The sequence below is a fragment of the Urocampus carinirostris genome, chromosome 6 (assembly GCF_059441175.1).
Source record: "Urocampus carinirostris isolate Australia breed hairy pipefish chromosome 6, RoL_Ucar_1.0, whole genome shotgun sequence".
NCBI classification, from domain to species: Eukaryota; Metazoa; Chordata; class Actinopteri; order Syngnathiformes; family Syngnathidae; genus Urocampus; species Urocampus carinirostris.
The window spans coordinates 33,962,171-33,975,283 of record NC_142354.1 but is presented as its reverse complement, the minus strand read 5'-3'; the positions used below and the strand labels follow the sequence as shown (position 1 = coordinate 33,975,283).

Below are 13,113 nucleotides of genomic sequence, written 5' to 3'. Positions count from 1 at the left end.
CTTTTGGTTGAAAAAATCGGAGTTCGAACGCCGGTACGCTAGGGGCGATGCTGAGCGGCGTACAGGTGTAGATTGCCCCCACCCCTCGTGAAGAACTGTTGTCACGTGACCGCGCACTTCTTTTTGCTTTCGTTTTTAATATCGGTGAACGGAGTGTTTTAACCCCTAATTATGCCTCGGAAGAAGGTCGGTGCAAGCAGCAAAGTTGCGACAAGTGAAAAAAGAAGAGTAGTGCGTACAACTATTGCATTTAAGAAAGAAATAATAGCAAAATATGAAGAAGATGTGCGAGTTTCCCTTCTTTCGAGGGAATAGAGCATGGCTTCTGCAGACCACCACAAAGTTAAGAAATCCTATTCACAAATCTTTTCTTTATCCTTGAACCGCTCACCACTTGTTGTGGAGACCCGGGTGCTAAATGACGTGTAAACGACCTGATTTTTTTATTTTTACACGTTCATGTTAGCGTAATCTTTCGTACGGAAGATTACGCTAATGCGAACGTACGATTAGCCTGGGTTAGCTTCATGTTTACGTTCGTGGTAAACATTCCGGGTGTTGGAACGGATTAAAACGATTTTACATCACTTTTAATGGGAAAAAACGATTTCGGTTATTGAACAAATCGGTTTTCGAACAGGGTTCTGGAACGGATTATGGTCGAGAACCGAGGTTCCACTGTACTCTAGTATTACTTTCCTTATTCAATAAGCGAGTGAGTTGTCTTTCTCTGTGTGCCCTGCGACTGCCTGGCAACCGATTCAGGGTGGCCCCTGCCCACTGCCCGAAGATAGCTGGGATGGGCTCCAGCACCCCCGCGACCCTACTGAGGATAAGCGGTGCAGATAATGAATGAATGAATGAGTAATTGATACATTGAGTTTTGAAGTGAATCAAACATGAAGTGAATTCATGTAAATAAGTCAATAATAATATCCAAATATATGGATTATTATAAATTGAATTAATCCCCACTTCTGGTTAAAATAATGATCTGAACATTAAAGTAATAAAAAAGGATATAACTAGAAAAACTCATACAGTTATGAGTATATATGCAGTGGTTGTTGCAAAATATTTCAGACTGAGTCATGAATATTAAAATAGTCTAGCATTTAAAAACCATCTGCACTCTGGTTGACTTCACTCGAGTTGACGGCTGCTTCCATCTAACGTGCAGTGAAACGGCTAAATGCTACTTCACCCCGTTCAACTAATTGACTCAAGTCTGCAGACCCCTGAGAACATGAGCAGATTTTTTTTCCTGTATTTCAGTCAGAACCTAAAGCCGTCAAGTTATTTGTACACCAGCAGGGGGATCCTCAAAGGGATTCAGCATCTTTATAGGAGACATTGGACTAGAGCTGTGGTCTCCAACCAATTTCAAGCTGATATATATTTATAAGATAATGACTTAACATAGTAAAGACATAGTAATAACATGATATTACCAGGTTAAATATTGGAAGTGGGGTTAAACGACTCAGTCAACCACTAAAAACATAATTTTACTAGAAGATCACAATTACCTAGCACTGGTGAGCTATTTTCAGAAGATATCCACAGGCACCTCAGCTGTCTTTAGCAGGCACCCGGGTCCACGTTGGAGACCCCTGAACTAAAAAGAATACATGTGTAATTAGATGAATAATTTAAGTGTAAATAAATAAATTAAATTGGATATAAATATCAAAATGGGCAGCACGGCGGCGCAGTGGTTAGCGCGTGTGCGGCACAGTTCTGAGGTCGTCGGAACCTCCTGCGTGGGTTCAAATCCAGCTACCGGCCTTACTGTGCGGAGTTTGTAAGTTCTCTCCGTGCTTGCGTGGGTTTCCTCCGAGCACTCCGGTTTCCTCCCACCTTCCACAAACATGCATTTCAGGTGAATTGGCCGGTCCAAATTGTCCCTAGGTGTGACTGAGCGAGTGAGTTGTCTGTCCCCGTGTGCCCTGTGATTGGCTCGCAACCGGTTCAGGGTGTCCCCCTGCCCACTGCCCGGAGATGGTTGGGATGGGCTCCAGCCCCCCCGCGACCCTACTGAGGATAAGCGGTACAGCTGATGAGATGAGATGAGACAAAATCTATCTAACAAGATCAATGAAAATGTTAAGACTTAGAACTAAATATGTATGTAGATAAAATTCAAGCTTAAATGTCATTATAAATATGTTTGCATAATTAAACAAAAACAAGCTGGTATGTCACTAAAACGATATAAAATGGTTAGCGATAACAAATAACATTTCAAATGAATCATCACATTAATTATTTATTGATTAAAAAATAGAAATAACTGTAAATGTATTTATGAAATTAATGCAGAATTTACATTTATCACTCAGTAACTTGATAGACATTTTAGATACACAAACAAGTGTATAAATAAAACAAAAAAAAAAAGGTTGGTTCTGGTTAATCTACAATGATTATGGACAGAAAATATTCCTTGTGTGTGTTTTTCCCTGCAACTCTACCAAAAATGTAAACTGAATAAAATGATTCAATGTACAATATTTAACGTTTAAAAAAAAAAAAAAATCAGCAATGCTATCGTGTATTGATCTTTTCTGAAATAGGGCCACAAGATGGCACTGTTTCTATCGTTTCTATCTGTAAAAATTCCTGAGCATTATTATCCAGCATCTTGTCCAACAGGGGGTGCTGTAGCCCATCCCGGCCATTACAACCGTGGTCTGGTTGACTGCCAATCACAGAACACACAGAGACAGATAACCATTCACTTACCCACTCATTACCAGGGTTGGGTAGGGTTATTTTAACTTGATTACTTTCATTTACTTTTGGATTACTCCAATACCAAATATTCTAATAAAAGACAAAAGAAACTAAATATGTATAAAATGACTAAATTTTGTGCAGGCTTGGGGAGTAACGGAATACATGGAATGGCAAAAATTATGTTGGCAAGCTGTTTGGATTTATTTTTATTTTGTTAGTCGCATTTTATGTTAGTTTTGCCGGAGATCAAAGCCAGGAGAGAAAGCTTACCACGTGTTGTGAGTCATCATTTTATTGATATTTAGTTTCTTTTGTCTTTTATTAGAATATTTGGTATTGGAGTAATCCAAAAGTAATTGAAAGTAATCAAGTTAAAGTAACCCTACCCAACCCTGCTCATTACTAGTGACAATTTTCACTCACCAGCAAGAGAAAACCCACTCAGGCTTCTAGCTGGAATTGAACCCAGGACTTTTGAACTGTGGGGCACATGTGATAACCAGACATACGCCATGCTGTCTTCTTAAACACTGCTTTTTCATTTTATTTTATTTGCTAAGTTGGTGTAAGTTTATCAATTGGGTTGTGCCATAAGTGGGTGGGCTCTTCTTGCTTTTATCACCCTTTCCTCACCATTCCCCTCTCCTCTTAGAGAGGGGACATCCCACGGGAGCCTTGCGGTTCTTCTTGTGGAACCCTCAACCACTCCCCCCCTCCTCCTCTGTGGCCCTTTATCCCTCCCCCTGCTTGTTTCATGTGGAAGTTTGCAGCATTTCTGGCCGCTCCTGCGGCTCGGTGGGAACATTTTTAGAAGAATGCTTCGTGCGGTGGCTTGGGCTCATTCCTGAGTCCCCCCCGAAACATGCATGCAAGAACACTCACAATAACGTGGGCGCAAACGGACCATTTTAGAAGCTCATCTGGGTTTTTAGTCTATAACATTTGACTGGGATTTTAGAGGATATTATTTATGAAGTCTAGATTGTGACGATGTCATACAAAATGACCCTTTTTTGGTCATTCAAAAAGCAAAAGGTCGTGAAGATGCCGTTTGCATTTAGTAGGACCTTAAAATGGCTGCTCGCCATTAGAGCATTACCCACGTTAAACCCGGGGGAGTGGAATGTCATTTGGGAAAATATCAGCAAAACCAAAAATGCTGGGTCAACTTTGTTTGGGTCATTTTTTCATATATAAGTCGACCCTTCTGACTGTCTGCAAGACATTTTGTTGACATTGAATGTTCTGGGAGAGTGACATGTCTTTCAGGAAAAACTGCTGGGTCAGCAAAACCAGAAGTGCAGAGTCATTTCTTGGGGTATTTCCACCTCTAGCGTGACCTAACTGATTGCTTGTGATCTTGGCCAGACTCGTTCTAGCCTGGGAGAGTGGAATGTCTTTCTGGAAAAGCTGTTATGTCAGCAAATTAAAAAATGCGAGTCAGATGTTTCTCTAGCAGTTTTCACATCCATGGTAACCCACCCAACTGCCTGTAAGATATTAAAGGTTAATATTCAATGTTTTTCTGGCGTGGAAGAGTGGAATTTCTAGGGAAAAATTGCTGAGTCAGCTTTTTGGGCATTTTTCAAATGTAGGGAAACTACCTGACTGCCTGTGAAAGATGTATTTTATTTACTAGTTGTTAGGTGACCAACCCTAAGGCCACAGAACTGGTGCCTTTAAAAGATGGTGGTCATAAATGCCTTCCCCCTTTTTTTGGGTCCACAGACACAACAGACAAACAGATTTGCATACTTTTGCATCGATGATAAAAGTGGTGGCCTTCTCTTTCATGATTTATGTTTTTAGAGGTACCTTGTTTTCCTGAGTAGACCGTGAACCTCCACAAATATTCCCCTGTCAAAGATTTTCTGCATATAAGACCCACTGGACTATAAGGTGCATAATATTAAGAGTGATTTTTGCAATTTAAAAAAGTCTGAAAAAAAACAAAAACTTATTTCATAGAAATTAAATATTAGAAAATCTGCTTTTACAACCAAAATGAATCAAGGAATTCATAAACGCTTACTCAGGGTTCCCTCGGATCCTTGAAAAGTCTCAAAAGGTATTGAATTCATTATTCTAAAAATAAGGCCTTAATTTACATTCAAATGTCTTAAATCCAATTTTGAAATTCTTAACAATGTGAACACATCAATAGGATTTAAATTTGTCTGAGCTAAAAAGATTTAGGAACATTTATCAATTGTCTTTTTTAATAAATCACCGATTTACTGGCAAGATGGCGTGATCACAATAACGGAAGTATCAAAACGGTAATGTGGTTTTTAAAAACCGATGCATGTCTTGGGTTTTGTCTACCCACTATACCTATGGCAAATTGGGACGATTACTTTGGACGATGGAAAAGTCTCCATTTAATTAGAAGTGTCTGTCTAACAAATGTTTTTCGCCATGGCTAAAAGCTGTGCCAGGCCAGTGTTCTAGTTTGCCCGCGTCCCCGCGTCCTTGGCGCATAATTTTTGCTGGGGACGCATTGGGTCAAATCAACGTGCGTCCCCGGGCCGCAACCTTTTTGCCACAAAAATTGTCATTATTACCCGATTACTTTTTTTCAAAAAAGATTTACAGTTCGAGTTTTCGTCTGCACGCCGATCTCGGCCAACGAGATCTCGTTGTGTAGTGAAAGGAAGTCTTTTTTTAGAGAACCGGCTTTTTTGGCTCAACTCATTAAAAAGAGCCGGCTCTCAAACGGCTCACTTGCTTTGATGATTGATATTACGAATTATGTTGTATAAAGAAGTTAAAAAAAGGAAGTATAAAAGGGGAAAATAAAAAAAAGACACCTTTGTGGTTATCCCTTTAATCGGTACATTACCAACAATAATTTGACACAGAAAATGAATTAATAATTTGATGATTAAAACTGAATGAATATATAGATTTATATTATTTATTTGTCACTGATTTACGATTTCAACCTCGATAACATTAAATTTTAGGGACCCATAGATTTTTGAGCATGCGAGTTGACCCATCACTTTTCAGAGGTAAAATGAACACTGGCCAGGTAATGTGTACGAGGCACGATGTATTGTGTGCAAGAAATATTTGTGTTTTTTTACAATTGTATTAATTTCAATTGTGTGTTGTTGTTGTTTTTTTTGTCAAATTGGTCTCAAATTTGATCTGAAAAGGCATTAAAAAAGTCTTGAATTTAGTATGCCTTGAATTGTAGGAACCCCGTTACTATATGTAGAACCGATTAATTGTAATTATGTATTCCCAGTTTTATTTACCGTATTTCTGGTCTTTTAGGTGCACCAGTTTTTCACATGCATTACGAATTTCCGTGATTTTCTTTTTTAAGGTGCCCCTCATAGTTGGAAAATACAGAATACAAAATATAGGAAACATTGTTTGATTCCAAAAAATTGTGTTGTATACATTGGCAACTTTTTCTACAAATTAAGCACAATATTCTATTACATCATCAAAAAGCCATTGTGCTAATGAAATTTATTCATAGAATGATTTCGATAATGAACCTAAAATTGTCCCTAATTTATATAAATTCAAAAATGATATACAATGAATATTTTAGATAAATATGCGAAAGAGGATTAATATATCAAGAGTTTCTTTGGGTATTATCTGTTGTAGGTGTTGTCATTTCTTTGTTTTTCAATATCCTTCTGGATAAGATTCTTGTTTGATTTTTGAACCCCTGCAAAGTAAAAAACGGAATAGGGAAAGGGGCATAAAAAAGTAATCGGTGACACTACTTGCCCCAAGAAAGTAATTGAATTACATTACGTTTGGATTCCTTTGTGTCACAAATAAAAAGCTGAATATCAAATTAGCTGTTTGTATAATAAAACCCATTTAGATCAAGTTAAACTCCTAAACATCTGTTCAAAATGCATCAAATGTCAAACATTAACTTGGAAATAAAATAATTATTCAGCCAAAGGACAATGGCATTAAATCAGGTTCATTGTCAGACAAAAACAGGTTTTTTTTTTATCAATAATGAGGTATTTATTTATTATATAAGAAAGTATTGTAACTCTTTACTTAGTAACTAGTTACACCCGACTCTGATCATGACCTTCCCTGATCAGTGTCATGAACATGGAAACTAATTTCCATGCATCCATTATCTGCACCTCAGTAGGGTCGCGGGGTGCTGGAGCTCATCTTCGAGCAGTGGGCAGGGGACACCCTGAACTGGTTGCCAGCCTGTTGCAGGGGACAGAGACAGACAAGTCACTTGCTTATTCACACCATGGGACAATTTGGAACGGCCTATTAACCTGACATGCATGTTTTTGGAATCTGGGAGGAAACCCACGCAAGCATAGGGAGAACATGCAAACTTCGCACATAAGGTTTGATCCCATGATTTCAGAACTGTGCCGCACACTCGCTAACCACTGAGCTGCCATGCTGCCCGGAAACTAATATTTATGATAATTTTACAACCATTTTTTCACCACATTGTCCTGGACTGTACTTATACTTATGACACTACGGGACAAAACTACAAGCATGCCCCAGTAATGGCCACGTTCTACAAAACAAAGGGAGCCATTCACACCCAAAGGCATGATGTTAGCTGAAATCTCTGGGGTCAGTTGATCCCTCTCTGGGCCTTCTGCACAAAAAGATCATTTGATCCTTCTCTGGTAGTGTTAGTGTCAAAAGCTTCGGCTTCAGGCTACTCTATTTGGGTATATTTTTATATTATTTAATTGTAAGTCTAGAGGACCTCATGACAAGAGCCTCAAACGCCTTGTAATTATTAGAGGCACGGGGAGTCAATTCAAGTCATGTTTATATGTATAGCCCTTAATCAGAAGGAGTCTCAGAGGGCTGCACAGACGACAGATGATTGCAAACCACAGACTATTATTACACCTTCCCCTTATCTAAAACCTACACGAGGGCAAGGAAAAACTCAAAAACCTCAACATGATGAAAATGAAGAAACCTTGAGAAGGGACCACACATCCCTCTTCTTGGATGACCAGGCTGTAACGGATATAGCAGTAACAAATAATACACAGATATTGTCAACATGAAATATAGGTCATTCATAATCTATAGAAGTGTGTTGAAGCCTAAATTTGAGTATATTTTCAGAAATAAGCGCAACACTGTTACCCTTCTTCAAAGAGTGTGCTACATGACAGCTCACATAGTCAGGAGGAGAAGCCTCATTTAACGGTAAAAACTCATCCAGTCTCAACCAGGTTTCACACAGGCCAATTAGTTTCAGTTTGTAATCACGAATAAGATCATTAAAAAGTAAAGCTTCAGGAGCAAGTGATGTAATATTTAAAAGACCAAATTTCAGATGTGCTGAATCTTATAACTTAGCTTAAGTCTTTGTAGAAATCGCCGTTCGGCCATGTTGTGGCTCAGGCGTCGGTTGACAGGCGAGGTCGATGAAGAAATATTAGTAGTTTAGGCACAATTACATCATCATCGTGTCATTCTCTGCCGTTTCCAAAATCATTTTGCAGTCCCGCCGATGTAGCTTCCTTAGCTTAGCACCATAGCCCGGGCGTCAGCCCCGCTGTAGTTTGGAACCCTACGCCGTCTCCGCCGCTTGGCCACCCACGGAGATCTCGTAACCCTTTGTATTTTGTGCGGGATATCAAAGGTTACGTAAAAAGTGCCCCAAAAGTCGGAATTTAGACTAAATTTAGAAGTTCCTCGAAACTATAGGTATTATTGGCCAAACATGTGTCCAGAAAAGAAAGCAAAATTGACACGAGAACGGTAATAAATGGAAAATTAGCCGAAGAGTTATGAGCCGCTGCGTCCATGCGCGCCGCCATTATCTCTACAGCTGTTTTTCGTGCAAATATTTTGTTTTTTCCTTCTGATAACTAGTCGACGTTGTGTTTATGTGCTTTGGCTTAATATACACCAAGAACCTAAGTAGTAAATATATACATATATTTAGCAACATTATAAACTCCCATAAAAATAAATGATCCGTCCATCAACCGAAAGAAAAGAAAAACGATGGTGTGCTCGGTAATACGAAGTAAAAAAGCAATCATTGCCGAAAACAAAGTGAAATTTTAACCGCTCGACATCTGGCTTGTTAAAAAACAAAAGCATTTGAGTGCCGGGATGAGACGAAAGGGGAGGAAGAACATTTAACTCTTTACGCAATCTCGTGTGGGCAGAAGTTGCTTGCTAGTAAAAATTTAATAGTGCGAACATTGCACTCGCACACAACATGGTGGCAGATTTATTTATTTTTGAAAATTGAAGAAGCTGGCGAGGGTTCTTCAATTAAATGCTGTGATTTTGATCATAAATCAGCTTGTGTTTAAATGTTTTTGGATGATACTATAATTTTTGTGTGTGTGTTTTAAGGAATTATTTACAAATTGAGAACATTTCTTTTTTGTTCATATCTTACTACTTTTTGTACGGTAATGAAAAATGTGTTAATAGAAACATTTTGAGAATGTATAATTTTGCATTTAAAAATATGTTGATGAAGAGGGAATCACATCGAAGAGTGTTTTTGAACCGAGGCGCATTTTTTTGATTAAAAAAATCCCGAGGAACGCGGTCGTCGAACATTATTTAAAATTAATTCTGGGCACCACTTTAATTTATTTGTATATAAACATTTTATTTGTTTTTAAAGCTTGAATTATTATGTTGTCTATATTGACAGTATAAACGGAGGCTTAGTAGTTATCGCGTCTGCGGCACAGTTCTGAGGTCTGTGCGGAGTTTGCATGTTCTCCCTGTGCTTGCGGGGGTTTCCTCCGGGCACTCCGGTTTCTTCCCACATTTCATAAACATGCATGTCAGGTTAATTGTCCAGTCCAAAGGTCCATAGGTGTGAATGAGCGAGTGAGTTGTCTGTCTTTGTGTGGCCTGCGATTGGCTGGCAACCAGTTCAGGGTGTCCCCTGCCCACTTCCCGAAGATGGCTGGGATGAGCTCCACCATCCCCGTGACCCTACTGAGGATAAGCGGTGCAGATAATGGATCGGTGGAAGTTGTTTTGATCATGTGTGGTCACTGTTGCTCAGGAGATAATACAGGGTATTCATTTTTAGAGAAAATATTTTAAGCCATGTCAAATCAAGTCATGTTTATTTGTATAGCCCTTTTTCATAATGAGTCTCAAAGTGCTGCACAGACCACAGATTATTGCAAACGACAGACTATTATTACACCATCCCCTGATCTAAAACCTACATGAGGGCAAGGAAAAACTCAAAAACCTCAGCATTAGAAAAATGAAGAAACCTCAAGTTAATCTCCCTTCCAGGATGACCAGACTGCAATGGATGTTGCATTAACAAACAATAAAAATAGAAATAAAATGTGAAATAATTAAAATATAATAAAAAATTATTACCTTAAATTCCGGACTATAGAGCGCACCTGATTATAAGCCGCACCCACCACATTTTAAGAGGAAAACCGATTTTGTACATACACAAGCCGCACCTGTATATAAGCCGCATGCGCCCACATTTAAACATGTAACACAAACACAAAATTAACCCAAACCCGACTTCAAGTCCCCCAATTGAAACTAAATGTCCTTCATTGAAGTCCACGGTCCAAAAATCACAGCCGGTAAAATGAACGGAAAATGATACCGGTACTTAAGGTTTGACGCAGACCTGCAGAGTCCAGGTCCCGTTGAAAGTAATCCAAGGAAGAAAGTGTATATTTCCAAAGGTAAGGGTGGGAAAAATATATCAGATGAACACATTTGCTCACGCAACTCCTTTTTCTTTAACCAACTTTTTACCCCCTCTTCTTTCCTTGTCTGTCCCTCACCTTTAGCGGTCCCCACTTAAACTCGGCACCCCGCGTTTATTCCGCCCCTCATTTTTCGTTCATCCGTGCAAAACATATCAGAATAAGTGTCTAAAATAAATACAAATACATTACAAAACTATACAGTTGCAAATACATATTATACATGGGTTACACATATTTACAAAGAAACACGGTACACCGAGAGAGTTTTCAAAGCTTTAATTATAATAATATAGCTTTGACAGGGCAGTTAATGGTAGCAACACTCGAGCGCCGCTAGCGGCCGTTAGAAAAATTACATAAATTGGCCGCATCACTGAATAAGCCGCAGGGTTGAAAGTTAGGGAAAAAAGTAGCGGCTTATAGTCCGGAATTTACGATATATCAAAAGGATGACCAGGTTGCAACGGATCTTGCAACAACAAACAGACAATTATTGTGAACATGAAATATAAGTAATTCATTAGCTACAGAATAGAAGTGTGTTTTAAGCCTAGATTTAAACAGTTCCACTGAGGTTGTAGATCAAATCTCAGGGCACTGGGGCTCGATTGGAGAATGCTTACAAACCTGCTGATTTCTTCTTGGCTCTTGGGATCACTAGTAGACCAGCATTTTACGAGTGAAGGCTCCGGACAAGAACGTATTTGCCTTTTTAATGTTTCAAGGACACCCTCCTTTAAGTACACTACAATCCCCCCCAAAAGACTCACTGATTTCTCACTGAAACGTGTGAATACCGCCTTGTTTTCATGCAGCGTTTTGGAGCACTCTGACACCAACCGCATGACAACGCAGAACCTCGGCATCGTTTTCGGCCCGACGCTCCTGCGGCCCGAGTGCGATAACGGCAACATGGCGGTCAATATGATCTTCCAGAACCAGGCCGTGGAGCTCATCCTCAGCGAGTACCAAAGCGTCTTCGGCAGGAGAACCGTCGCCGATTTCTCGTGATCCCCCCGAGCGGAGGGCATACACGCGGAGATGTTTTTTCTCTTTTTTTTCTCCAAACGACGCAAAGATAACCGGGGCGACACATGTGGCGGCCATATAAACGTTGCAAGCGTTATGTAGTCCATCCAACAAGCCCGTTTTTAGCTGCACTACTTTTTTGCATTTTGACTGCAGATGTGGAGCCCAGCTGTCACTTCCTCCTTGATATTCTCCTTGAGTGAAGCCAAGCCAGGTCCCAACCCCCTGAAATCACCCCCATACCACCCTTCTTTTCCAGCACAGAACCGTCACACTGTGAGACCCGATCCCGACTCCCACACGTGCGTAATGGAACGTTCTGCTTTCAAGTTGTTCTTTTTTGATTTAAATCGAATTATTTTGGTCTCCGTTGTAACTTTGAATGTGGATTGATGAATTTCAGGCTTTTAAAGTCATCTTTGTTAGATCTTGGTTGGCAAACATTGAACAGAAATTGTGAATGTAATTGCATTGTCTATTATCATATGTTTTACAGCCAGGGTTGGGTAGGGTTACTTTAACTGGAATACTTTCAATGACTTTTGGATTACTCCAATACCAAATATGCTAATAAAAGACAAAAGAAACTAAATATGAATAAAATGACTAAATTTTGTGCAGGCTTGGGGAGTAACGGAATAGATGGAACGGGAAAAATGATGTTGGCAAGCTGTTTGGATTTATTTTCGTTTTGTTTCTGTCGCATTTTATGTTAGCTTTGCCGGAGATCAAAGTGATCAAAGCCAGGAGAGAAAGCTTACCACGTGTTGTGAGTCATCATTTTATTCATATTTAGTTTCTTTTGTCTTTTATTAGCATATTTGGTATAGGAGTCATCCAAAAGTAATTGAAAGTAATCCAGTTAAAGTAACCCTACCCAACCCTGTTTACAGCTGACACTTTAACTCTGAACTCAAATATAGAAGAAAATTGATTTCATATGATAGATACAGCAATGCTCATAGGATACTAAATGATGCATTTAGAATGCATCCTGGCTGGCTAAGTGATTACTTTTGAAGGACAGACATATGAATACTCAAAAAAGAGAAAAAAACTAAATCAGCAAACAAGGAGAAACAAACTATTCAGGCAAAGAGAAAAAATAAATAGAAAATTATAACACTTTACAAAAAGACTCACAAAAAACAAATCCCTTTAAAAGATTCAGTCTGGAAAAATTGAGTGTTTTTTAATATAATTTTAGAATAGAATAGAATAGAATATGCCTTTATTGTCATTGTTACAACATGGGATATATTGTAACAACGAAATTGGACGACTCCAGTTCCACATTTTACAGTGAGGATATATATACATATATATATATATGTATATATATTTTATATATATACATTTTGTGATCATTCACACGTTTTTAAGTACTGTTACGCATATTTAATGTGATTTTTTTGGGGGGGGGGCTCAACGTTAAACTAAATTCTCACACATAACCGGCAATTATACAGAAGTTTTTAAAAAAAAGTCAGGGCACTCACCTTTCTACGGTTTTCAATTCATTCAATTCAATTGTGATTAAGGGCTATACAAATAAAAATGACTTGACTTGACTTGAATTGGGGTGAAAAAAAAGAGATTAAAAAATACTATTGGTATCATGTCA

General features: G+C 38.8%; 1 protein-coding gene across 3 annotated transcripts in view; it reads left to right on the top strand.

The window, feature by feature from the left end:
- The window catches only part of arhgap9 (Rho GTPase activating protein 9), an 88,376-nt gene extending 75,809 nt beyond the window's left edge, over positions 1-12,567 (top strand). For all 3 annotated transcript variants that reach the window (XM_088338819.1, XM_088338818.1, XM_088338820.1), the window contains one exon: positions 11,276-12,567. In XM_088338819.1, coding sequence (XP_088194945.1) covers positions 11,276-11,471 — 196 coding nt within the window. In that variant the 3' untranslated portion in view covers positions 11,472-12,567. The remainder of the gene's footprint in view (positions 1-11,275) is intronic.
- Positions 12,568-13,113: the final 546 nt, after the last annotated feature.